The 13,011-nt window shown below is 40.0% G+C and overlaps 1 protein-coding gene and 1 long non-coding RNA gene across 3 annotated transcripts; both read left to right on the forward strand.

Moving 5' to 3' along the window:
• The first annotated feature begins 16 nt into the window (after positions 1-16).
• On the forward strand, positions 17-1,670 carry LOC146520400 (uncharacterized). The gene is made up of 2 exons (XR_014873781.1): positions 17-430; positions 520-1,670. It is a non-coding gene; the product is annotated as an uncharacterized LOC146520400 (long non-coding RNA).
• Positions 1,671-4,468: 2,798 nt separating this feature from the next.
• litafd (LITAF domain containing) lies at positions 4,469-9,810 on the forward strand. Of its 2 annotated transcripts, none has more exons than XM_085157541.1 (5): positions 4,469-4,620; positions 8,160-8,209; positions 8,310-8,399; positions 8,494-8,695; positions 8,926-9,810. In XM_085157541.1, exons 2-5 carry the CDS (start codon positions 8,164-8,166, stop codon positions 9,041-9,043), a joined length of 456 nt encoding a protein of 151 aa, XP_085013667.1. In that variant the 5' UTR covers positions 4,469-4,620; positions 8,160-8,163; the 3' UTR covers positions 9,044-9,810. The 2 variants fall into 2 exon arrangements, with proteins under 2 accessions (XP_085013667.1, XP_085013668.1); XM_085157542.1 differs by having other exon boundaries at positions 8,313-8,399.
• Positions 9,811-13,011: the final 3,201 nt, after the last annotated feature.

Raw genomic sequence — 13,011 nt, forward strand, 5'->3', positions numbered from 1 at the left:
GATGGATGGATGGATGGATGGATGGATGTGTAACCCAGTGAGTTTACACAACTCAGTAACGCACTACAACATTGTTATTGTTAATTGTGATTCATCATTACTCTGTTAATCACTGAGTTGATCAAAAGTAAATCAATAATAAAAGATAAATACTATAAATATAAGAATAAAACCCAAAGAGTATATTTAACACCCCTACTGGTTAGGAAGGAACAAGCCCCGCCTTCCCCTGCTCTGTACCGTCACGTGCTCAGACACAGAGAGAGACGGAGGTGCACGAGACCATCGCTGATTTTCACCGCCAAGCTTTTTGCTGGAAAAGAACTATTAACTTGATAAATTGAGCAAATATCCATACCGGAGATCTGCATGTACCTTGGAGAAACGGACCTGATTTGTTGTGAACATTTTGGACCTTGAAACCATCGCGGTGAGTCAGAAGCTGTTAAGCTAACCTTGAAGCTAAAAAGCTAACAAGAAGTTAACGGGGAATATAATGGCCCAATTTCAATGTTGTAGATCTGCACGGGAGCGGATGAAGTGGACAAGATCCTCTCTGAGAGTTGAACATTAGAAGTGTGCTGGTGAGTTAAACTGGGACTGGGCGAATCAGGCTAATTGAAAAGCTAAGTAGCCTGGTGCTTATAGCTGTAGCTGTAGCTGACCACGTTTTCACTGTGGGAGAACACACGGGGTTTCCCACGGAGTTCAGCCATTCTGAGCACTCAGCTTGTGTGCTGATGATATTCTAGTATTACTTGTTGAATATTAAATGCACTAAAATAAGATGATGGAATAAGTTAATTTTGATCTTAAAGGTCATGAATCTACTTTATTTTTGTTACATTTGATGCTCGAGCGGCACTGGATAGATGTCCGTGTGTATTCTTACTGTGCTGATACGTTACCACATACTGTAAAACTACAGCCTGTGGGTTTTTGTATATTCTTTTGGTAATTTTATTCTGTACATTGAGTGTAAATAATATATTGCTTCATTGCTATGCAGTGTAAAGCAATGCTCCTGTAATTCAGTTAAAGGGCAATACTGTAAAATATAATCTACCATAGTTTATGGTTTATTTCTGATTTCTGATAGAAATGTGTACCTTGATGATAGAATAAGCTGATTGTGATTTAAAGATTGCATTCATGATTAAGATGCACTGTATAGACTATAGTTAGAAATTAGAATTAATGTTTTGTGCTTGTTTTGTTATAGCACTTGCATTATTTACACATATGGCCATGTATATCATTAGAGTGTGAACTGAATTAGTAATAGTCCTGTTGTTTACAGGCTAGGTTTTTTTTTTTTGGGATCGTGAGACCTGGAAATCTTCCTGACGAGGAAGATGGCGAGCCTTTCCCTTTGAACCGAACCACAGCCATTCCGAGTTGGCCCAGAAGGGCAGGTTGCTCTTCTCTCACGAACAATTGCAACAGTGCGGTAGGACGAAATCGCACCAATCACAGACTTTTGACCTATTGGATTTGACTTGACTGAACACTGACTATTAAGCCGGCAAGACTGACATATCTGAGCTCAGATAGGATTCTGATTGTTATTATTATTGCTGTCACTGTATTTTATTTTATGTTTTCATTTCTGTTCATGAAATGCTGTTAAATTGTTGCTAAATAGTTTAATACAATTCATAGCAACTTTACCTGTGGCTCCAGTCATTCTTCTCCACGCAACTCACTTATTCCCTCCTACGAATCTAGCTATTGGCCCATTCTCTCCATCTTACTTTAACTTTCCCTACCCTATCCTGTACTTGGCTACAGATGGATGGATGGATGGATGGATGGATGGATGGAAGATTGTAATCTTTGTGCCTCATGGGCAGACAGCCCCTCTGTGGGAGGCAAAATTCTGTCTGGGTTATAAGAGATCAAATACTTATTTCACTCAATCATATGAAAATCAGTTTATCAGTTTAACTTTTGTGTAATTTTTTTTTCTTAATTTTTTGGCTAAAATTGTGTCTCCCGCCATTAAAATTAAACAACAAATAAACAATAAAAATAAGAGACTGTAATTATTTTTTCTATAAGTGAGCAAACTTACAAATTCAGCAGGGGTTCAAATAATTATTTCCTACGCTGTGATTCATAACCTGTTCTGAATTTCTCATTAGTTAGATCCCTGATTATTAGGCCTATAGGTCTACTTAAGACTGAAAACAAAAGACTTAAAGGCTGAAACCTTGATAGCCTTGTTTTCTTTATCAGCACATCTAAACTTTCTGATACTAGCAGATTTACATCTCAAACCCACTTTAGATTATTCTCACTTTAAATTACCAATTTTGTGAGTAATACTATAATACTATAATACTAGGTCATACAAATTTTAATCAGCTCTAACTGACAGAGTTTACTTCCCTTTGTTCCCTGCAGTCTTCAGTTCTAAAACTGGAATTGCAAAATGGGCTGTTACCATTGTCATTATTATCATCTTTAACATTGTGCTTGGCTAAAAGAAAGGATCGAATTGGATAAACCCCTGCCCGGGCATTTCCTGCTCTCAGTTTATATAAAACAGGGAATAAACACAAACACAAATTATGTTGGAAACCCATTCTTTCTAAGGAATGTCACACTGTCTGGGGATTGGTCAATCACTGGAATGTTGCTCATCTGGCCCATCGAAACATACACACTCATACACATACAATTACCTTGTCATAATTCAGACACACCCAGCACTCTCACCCATACCTGTATGACTGACGTTCCAAACGACTGTTTTGGGGTGAGGATGGGATAAACAAACCCAAATAAATATATGTAATAGTTTTAATGAAAACTCTGATTTTGCATTGCAACCCGGGATTTTCTTTATAGTGCAGATTTTCCTCAGATTCCTCTCAATCCCAGGTGTTATCAGTGTTCCCCTAATAATTCATCTTCCCATGCTTCAAAACTGAAACATTCTGTGTTGGGAAACAAGCTCATACCACAGACATGTAAGGTGCACTCAGGCATGTCCCTGAACCCCCAGGTGTACTCTGCAACCCAGTGACGAACATAAAAATGTGGTTAAACTGCTCTAAGGTGCTTTTGGAAAAAAAAAAAACAAATCAAATCTTTAAGAACATCTTGTAAGCTGAAATGACTCCAACATGACGCCAACATGACGCCAACATGAAAAAAAACAAGAAAAAGGTTCTCAGGTTTTCACCCGCATTACAAAAAAGGCCCGCGGGGGGAGAAAAAAGTACTACATTTGCTGTGAGAGCAATTTTTTATTTATTTTTATTGGCAAACCTCTCAACACCCCATCATTCATCCCCTTATCCATCCATCCGCTTATCCTTTTCAGGGTAGCAGGGGGCGCTGGAGCCTATCCCAGCTGTCATAGGGTGAGAGGCGGGGTACACCCTGGACAGGTCGCCAGTCTGTCGCAGGGCTAACAGACAGGAACAGACAACCATTCACACTCACACTTAGTGGCAATTTGGATTATCCAATTAACCTATCCCCACAAGCAACATGCTAACTCCACACAGAAAGACCCCGGCCTGATGGTGGAATTGAACTCAGGACCTTCTTGCTGTGCGGCAACAGTGCTAACCACCGTGCCACCGTGCATCCCCTTATGTTGAGCAATGCACAGTCTGAGATTTGGGGGAACTTGCTGGGTTGCTTTCTCCTGTGAAGATTGCGACATCATGTTACCATACACCCGAATCCTTCAAATCAACCAAATCTTCTGCTTTTACAGGCATTTTATTTTATTTTTTTCATTTCCTATTAGGCCTACTGACTGGTCCTCTCAAAAGACTCCTAGAAATGCTCATTACTACAGCCTCAGGCCTGGTTAGATTTCTTTATGGTCACAATCCTCCTGGATGCAGAGTGAGTACCAAGGGGAGGTCACTGGTGTAAGACTGTTTGAGTCTGTATGTTAAAATATCCTTGGACAAGAGCCTGGAATTGCCTTCTATACACCCGTCAGTGTGTGAATATGAATGATAAAAAGCACATGAGATAAAGAGCTGAATTAAAATGTTAGTCCAGCATAAGAACCCTGCCTCTTGCCCTATGAGAGCGAAGAGGCTCCAGCCACCCCTTTGAGTCTTTTTGGCTGTCAGATAATAACCGATTCAGTGTTATTGATTGATGAAATAAAGTCTGTTAAACCTCTCAAGGTTTCCTTTGATCCTCATCTTCAACTTTTCTGTGTTTTTTAGTATTCTCTAAATTCTTGTAATATGTGTCACTTAGAGTTTGTTGATGGCCAACAGATCAAATTCCAGGACAAAAACAATTCTACAGCTCAGTCTGCCTTACAGGGAAACAGGTTATTCTTACTAAAGTGACACACACACACACACACACACACACATACACCCTCAATAATCTCACGGAAACAAAGAACATTTCAAAGATGACGACCGGTTCAGCCTTTGAAAGCTACAATCAAAACCATGGAGTGACTCATCACCACAGCATGTTCGTGGTTGAATTGGTCGAGGTGGAGCTTTGGGCGTGTTGGGAGAGGTTCACCTACAGGTAGAGGAACAGGTGGAGATCTTAACCAGAATCTGTCTGGACTCTGCATCATCAACAAGCTCATCTCTGCATTTTGACTGCAACAACCCAGCCAAGGTAAGTCTGCCAGACGTTTGTGTGTTATAGGAAGAGAACAACGAACTGTGTTCAGGCTGACGGAGTGGAGAATCGGGTTTGGTTATTTTAATGGGAAGGATTCAAAGAATTGAAAACTGAAGACATAAAAGGACACGACAAGAATAAGAATAAGAAAGCCAGGTTTGGGATTTTCTGACAACAAGTGAATTTAAAGTGAGTTATATCGCACAAAAGAGACCAATTGGAAATCAAATATCACATGATTAAAATTAAAACATTGCATAAATCACACAAGGGAACAGAAATACACAGGAGCCAATATTGATTTTTATTTATGCACATGTTTCTGCTAATCTGCCAACGTTTTCTTGACTTTTATGTTGTTACTTTAAAGACTGAGGTTGTGCAGCATAATGCAGCTATAAAGGTGTGTTACACTGCACCTTTACAAAAAAGGGTTCCCTCTAAACGCTTTAATTCAGGATTTACCATGAACATTACTGTCTGACTGACTTACATTCTGGACCTGCAGGGATATTAAATTAGACTATAACTAAGCATTTGACAGAGACGGGGTCTGGTGTAGGATTCAAATCACCTTCATGGGTAAAATTTCAGGTGTTACGTTATAGATTTCTTGACATAATTCAGTTGGGTCTTAGCTGGGTCTTGAAAAATCATTATAAGTAACTGATTCAGAGTGAGAGTGAGGACGGTCTTTGCAGCAGTTGCTATGGCTGACATGTAAACAATGTGAAAGATTGCATTTTGAATGCAGTGAAAGGACATGCATGTGCACATAGTGGAAAAAGTTCGTTCATGTTGTTGTAAATAAATATATACATTTGTTCTGTATCCAAGTATTTCATTTTCAAATTGCATGCACAGTTAGAGTGAGTCTTTGTTTTTAGGGGATTTCTGTGATTGTTTTGGCTGATTATCAAAGGTTGGACTGAAAATCAAGGTCAGAGAATGTGATGATTGTTTAATCTGGGAATTTCCAGATTTAAACTGCCCACTGATTCATCAGCTGAATACTAAAATGCATCATGGAAAAAAATGAAAAACAAAGTTTCCTCCCTCTCTCACACGGAGACACAGGTTTGACCGGCATCGGAGTCTCGGTGAAGCCACGCCTGCAGCAGGGTGTTAACTCATATGTAACAAAAAGTTCTACTCCGCATCTCATTCAGTTTCACTGAACTCATCATAAGCCCAAGACTGCACTGCATATTTACCTAAAACCTACCTGCTTAATTTCCACGAATTTCCTTTTCCCCCCTAAAGTATACGTACATCCCATGCTAAATGGTCCTTATGTGAAAGGAAAAAACTCTGGGAAGCTTCTGGGAAGATCTTTACAGATCACCCAACTTTATCCAATTAATGTCCCACCGGCTATTCCGAGCACAGAGATCCAGCAAGAGAAAAAGCAGCACATTAGATAACGTTAGTGCTCCTTGTTAACAGTCATCAAACATATTGTATTTCTGCAAAAAAAAACGCACAATAACAATCCTGCTCTCTCATGACCAATTTCAGAGGGTGTTGTAACAGTTTTGGCTGGCACACCCAGAGGGAAGCATGCAGCTCAGTCGCATTCCTGCGCCATCAAATGGGGCGTATACAAGTTCTCAATGTCTATGTGTGACACAACGATAAAGCGGTCGATCAGCTTCTGTGAATCCGGTGACAGGTTCTGAATCGGACTTACCTAGGCTGGTGTAGCAGGTGGAGACATTAAGCAAGACCCAATAATGTAAATAATACATTTTAGGGTGACGTGTCTTGGTTAAGGTTAGGCTAGTGTCCTGCAAATGTAGTGAGGGAAACAAAACTGTTTGTGTAACAGAAACAGAGAAAACCATTCAGAGAATGAAATGTTGGTCAAGGTAGCGCCCGGTTATTGTGCATGTCTGTGTGGAAAGAGAGAAACAAGAAAAGTGAGACAAAAGGAAATAAGCTGAACGCAGAGAGGAATGCGCGAGTATACTTTAAGCACTGTGATCCTCCATCAAACCAGTCACATGACTTCTGACTGTCAAAGGGCCTTTCTCACACTGCTGGAGCTTCAGAAGCACAGTGAGGATGTAATAGAGTGAATAAATGAATGTGTTCAGTTTGGGAATGACTCTGTAGAGTGGATTAAATTTTACAGGCAAACATCCAAATCTATAAAATACGTCTGACAGCTGTATATGGACACATTTAAATTACAGCATGCTCTTCCAGAGGGAGAGGTGTCCAGATAGCACCGGAAACTGTTTGTTTCCGGTGCTATCTGTACTGTGTACAATACTGTGAGCCATGCAGCATCACATTTGTGCCTTCTATCATAAGAATACAGGTTATGTTTAAATGATGTAACATCAAAAGATTTTTCACATCCCATCTCTGAGCTTTAGATTGATATAGTAGTAACTGTGGAACGACTGATTGAACAGTGATGCTTTTTGGCAGATATTCAGCTCTGATTTTGACTTTTACTCAATCTATGTTCACATTCTCTTAGCTTATCTTATCATTTATCTCCACTTCCTCTGGCTCGTCTTATCATCACAGCCGACACTGGTCACTGGTCGGAGACACCAGGAGCACTTTTTGGATACCAGCAGTGTGTATGGGAGATGATTATGTAGCATGTGCTCTACACGCTCATGAAATATATAAATAATCACAATAAGGTTGTGTTACACCTGGCACACAGCATCCATGTAACTCATTCAATCTAATACTTTAAATATCAGAGCCAGCGTTGGATTTCTTTACCTTTTGGCATGTACCTTGGGGGATGGCACCTGCTTCACATGTGGAAGCGTTTTGTTATAATATAATTAGAAAGACTTCACTCAAAGTTCGTTAGTCTCAACATCTGTTTTTTAAAGTATTAAAGTCGGAATTTCAGTATCATCTCAGAGTATACAATCAAATTCTCCAAGCAGCAGATTCCACTGTTATTTATTTCCTACTGCTACTACATATATTGTCACATATGATACATATACTTTTATCAAGTACATATAGAAGGCTGTGCACACGAAATGCCTTACGAGTAACATTTTAGCCGTACAAACAAATGAAACATTAATTAATTCAACAAATATCTTTGGGTTTATGTTGCATTTAAGTCAGTACTACTGTAATTTCTCTGGTAGCCTGATATTATACCTGAAATGGGGAAACAAAGCACTAATGCGATTCCAAGGATTTTCTTTTAGAAGGAGGTCAGAAAGAAGTTTCTGTGAGCGGCCACACCTGAAACAGTCCAACTGGCACACAGACGCTCCTAGGCGTTTCCCAAAAGCTGCTCACATGAAAGGTCCCTACAGTGAAGGGCTAGATATGTGTCAGACAGGAATGAGAGACATTTTCATGGTGACCGAACCGGCAATGTTTCAGTTCAATCGCCAAGGCTTTGGTTCCCTCTTGTGGCACAATGCAGCATTGCGTTTGTCTTGAGCATTGGAAAGAAAAAGGGAAAGCAGTATCACAGGAGAGATCTCAGGTATTTGGCCCTGACCGCACCCTTCATTACAGTCCTTTTTGTTTCTTTGCAGCAAAATGAGTGCAGACGGAAAAAAGGAACCCCCTCCCTACATCATACCGGGTAAGCCCACAGGTCACACATGCTCAGTCAATATTCATGATCATTATCGTCATCTCCTCACCGGCTTGATTCTTTCCCTTTTCCTCTTCATATGGTCCAGTAGAAAGTCAAGGTGATGGTGTGAGAGTTTACCACCCCCACACTCCTTTCACCCCACCCCCCATGCAGACACAGCAAACTGTCACCCCAGGTATTCTTCTCACACCTGAGTCTCACACTTTTTAGAAGATTTAAGGTAAACATATTGTTGTTCATTGTTTTGCGTGTTTCCTGTCCTCTCTCAGTGTACACCGGCGGAGGGGGAGGCGCGGGTCAAGGTTTGGACTCTGGAGAAGGCAAAAAAAAGTTTGTAAGCTACGACATGGGACTGGGGACTGAGCCCGGCATGACGACCTGCGCTTCCTGCCAGCAACAGGTTATGACCAATGTCACCTATAAGGCAGGAACGTACGCCTGGCTCATGTGTTTACTCTTCATTTGCTGTGGGTGAGTGGTTTTAATCAGTTAGCTTCTTTTTAGCGCCCCAAGGCTTTTGAACACAGGTCTTCTTTGTTCAACTCTGTTACTTGATTTTTATCGATTTTATCTTTTGTAAATACACTTAAGTGGAAACGTTCTTTCTTTTCATGTCTGTATATGAATGTAAAAATGTAACAAAGAATGATCTCATCTGGTGTATGATAGCACGACTCTAACCTTCTGTGTGTGTGTCGCAGGTTAGTCCTTTGCTGCTGCCTGATTCCGTTCTTCATGAAGAGATTCAAGGATGCTTACCACACCTGCCCACGCTGCAACAGAGTGCTGCACGTTGAGAAGAGGAAATGCTGTAAATGATGAGCACCAGGGCTGATATGGCCCCGTAGAAATAAGAAATAGCCTCCTGTTACCTTTGTCTGTGTCTTATGGTCAACCGGTAAAAAACTGGCATTTTCTCAAACTGGCAGAGAAAGGTGACAGGCGTAAATGCAGCTTGTTTCTATGGATGACAAAGCCAAACATGAATGATTTCTATCAGATTATTAGGAAACAGACTGGGAGGGATTGTGTTGTCCGAGCTTCTGTTTGTTTTTGTTTTTTTGCTCTGGCAAGTTACAGAACACCCCATGCACTTTGAAACTGTTATCATTATACTCAGAAAATTTTGGATGTGTAATGTTAAAATGAAGGTTTGTACATATATTGCATGTTTTATGCATAACGGGATTGCACAATTTCTGAATAAATCACAACGGCAGTAAATTACACATTGAACGATAAAAGGGTGCAGAAATAAATATATTTGCTCATCTCCAGTTTCATGAGTCATTGCTCAGTAAACTGATACACAAAGCATACTGGGTTAATGTCATATTTGCATATTTGTCACTCAGGCAAGGCAAAAACAAGCTTACATGCTGTACAGTGGAGTGCTGCAAATATAGTTAAGCCTTTTGTTCAGACTATTTGAATGTATTCATTCATTATATTGCAAATTACAATGCAAAAGTAAACCCCCCCCCCCCCCCCACCCCTGGAGGATGAGCATGCTCTATCGCTCTATTATTTACTACTATTAGCTCTATGATAACATTATTTCTCTAATAAAAACAGACATTACAGAACTCTGCTGTGTTTGTGTTGGTTGTTCTTCTCTCTAGAAATGTCACATCTACATTGATGGAGTACTCAAAAAAAGTAATGCATTTAGTCATTGCCCATCTTGAACATAATGCAGTATGATACTGCCAGAGAAAGTCATTTGTTACTGTGCTTGTTTTATTACTTTTGCATTACTTCGTAACATGCCCTGAAATGCACTGTCACGCAGTTACCAGTTAACAATGAAAACATTAGTCCCACACACTTACATGAATCCCTTTGCTAATTAGGACAGCTATACAATCTTTTCTTTTTAGTGTTGACACAGAGCAGCTGAAAACCAGACCAAAGACACTTCAAAGCAGGGGCGATTCTAGGATCAGAGCTTTGGGGGTGCTGAGCACCCAGAGCTGCTCAGCCAGGCAAGATAAACTTTACTCGTCACGATGAGACTTCTTCCCTGTCTCTGTCAGTCCCTGCATCCTTAAATGTCTCCAGTTGTCCTGAGTTCCCTCTGGCTGTCTCCTTGGTGCATTTAAACCCCTGTTCCTCCCTGGCCTCATCGTCTGTTGTCTTCATCTCCGTTATCAGTCATCATAATTTTACCATCTCTGTTCAAGTCTGCAAATTTCTTTATTAAATCATAAGATTCTTAAATTCATCAAGTCTCTCTGTGCCTGGGTCCTCGTCACAAAACACGACATCGCTGTTTTGTACATTTTAACACAATTTAATCCCCACATTTGTGAAAGAAAATCAAAACACTTTTTTTTAAAAGTCTGTAACAAAACCATCAAATCTGATCAAAATGCTGCAAACGAAGAATGGATTGGAATTTAGAAAACAAACAAACAACATATCCTAACGTTAATTACTTTACTGGGGGGAAATGATGAATGGTGATCATAGTAAGTAAGAATTAAACTGAATGCATTTTTTGGACAGAGATTCACTTTTAATGTGTATGGTAAATGGTAAATGGCCTGTATTTGTATAGCGCTTTACTAGTCCCTTAGGACCCCCAAAGCGTTTTACACATCCAGTCATCCACCCATTCACACACACATTCACACACTGGTGATGACAAGCTACATTGTATGTATAATACAATACAGATATATGAAAATAGACTCCAAAAATAGAGTCCTTGAAATGTACAAATTATTGATTAAAAAAAATTATAAAAATGGAGGCAACTTTGCCTATGGTACAATGTATGAAAATATCTCTACTGCAGATACTACTATGGCTCTGCAGATTTATTCCTTTCATTTTAACCTGTGTCGCCTCACCTTGAAGTTGGCAAATACTTTTGGTGGTCAACTCTCTCAAGCAGTTTAGCAGTTTCTGTTATGCCTGTCACTGTTCCCTGTCTGTTTTCTTACCTGGTTCTTCCTGACCTTGCACTTTCTCCTCATGTTCCCCTCTTTCCTCTCTCCCTCTTTGGACTGATAATCATACACAAATAGATTGTATTCAATTAGATGAAAAAATTACATTAATATGAAAAAAATATTATTAAGATCACTAATAAAAAAGTCCTCTCTCAGTGTACTTTCAACCAAAAGGCAAATAACCAAACCACATGAACATCTAATAAAATATATAAATATTGAAACACTGATCCAACATTATCCTTTATTGACGGATCATTTGTTCTTACACTTTTACCTGAATGTTGCTCAGGGTTTAATCTTGGCACATGCACATATGACAAAATAACCAGCTTCTCTCATTCCATTTCAAACAGGACAGTGGTAACAACAGCAGGCTACGGACAATTTAAAGTTTTAGATTTTAAATAGGCTGTATAAATTTCAATGGGAACGACAGTCAAATATCGCTGATTTTACTACACAGTAGGATGGGTTGTAGGGTAGCTAACATTGTCGCAAAACACGTTTTCAACACTGCAGGCAGTAGCGGTTTTAGATACGGGCGACACGGGCAGTTGCCCGGGGCGGCATCGTGGTGGGGGCGGCATCACGAGCATCGGCAAAAAAAAATAAAATAAAAAATGCTCGTACTCATGCTGCCCCGACGTCATGCCAGCGCATATTGGGAATGTCATAGGCACCGATCGGTTTTCTATCGCCCATTTGCTGGGAGTAAGGACGCCCTCCGTTTGCGAGGTGCGCCTGCTGCTTGCTGCACAGAGAGGAGAGGGCGGGGCGGCGGGGGATTCTCTGACCGGCTGGAGCAGCATCTAATAACCAACTCACAAAATAAAAACAAATCAACAAACACGAAAACACCAGACATCATGATACAGACTTAAAATTTGCACCGATGTCTTTTTTCGAAATTCTGTACACGAAAAGTGAGCGCGAGAGCCCTCGGTGCGCCTGCTCGCTGCTGTAGTCAAAGTAAACTTTATTGTCATCTCCGCTACATACAGTCCAGTATATAGAGAGACGAGACGACGAGACGACCAGTTACAGCAGTGCAAGTAAACAAACAATAAATATAAGAAGAGTAAGAAAATAAATATACACTTTAGGACTCGGGGTAAAGGGATCAATAACAATTTAAAATTTATAATTTAAAGTTTCACACACAACTTGTCGAAAGGGGAGGGGCCTGCTGCTTCCAAATAGAGCGCATTTCATTTATAATGATGTAAATCCAAGCCCATTATCTCTTCATGATTTGAATCCTGGGTTGTGTGAAATCCCAGAAATGCACCTTAGACAAAGTGAATCTGTGAACTAAGGTGTAGGTGTGTTAGGTCATGTTGTGGTGATCCTCGGGTTGGGGGATTTGTGTTCATACTGGAGTGCAACATTAAAACCAAGATGGACAAGAAAAGCTCAAAGCCATCAGGTGCTCAGTTTAGAAAAAAGAGAAAAGAAGAGGAGGAGAAACGAGCAAAAGATGCAGGTAAGCAGATGTGTGATTGGATAATGGCAGGTCATCCTGAAACAATCAGAATCAGAATACGTTATTAATCCCTAAGGAAATGATGTGGGTTACAGTTGCTCCAAGAAGAAATGGTAAAAATAGCAACAGTAACAGACTAAACTCCAAACAATACATTATGTTACAGATTTTAATATTAATTGTCAGTTGTTGATTTGTCCTGTTCTCATTGTGTGATGAATTATGATGGCTGTTTGGTAGCCGTTTGCATACAATGCATACGGTCTCTCTCTTCATATGTGTGTGTGTGTACAACAGTTTTATGTACAATCCTTAATATGTTTTGTCTGTGTGTGTGTGTGGGG

Source organism: Neolamprologus multifasciatus, chromosome 4, assembly GCF_963576455.1.
Source record: "Neolamprologus multifasciatus chromosome 4, fNeoMul1.2, whole genome shotgun sequence".
Classification (NCBI taxonomy): domain Eukaryota; kingdom Metazoa; phylum Chordata; class Actinopteri; order Cichliformes; family Cichlidae; genus Neolamprologus; species Neolamprologus multifasciatus.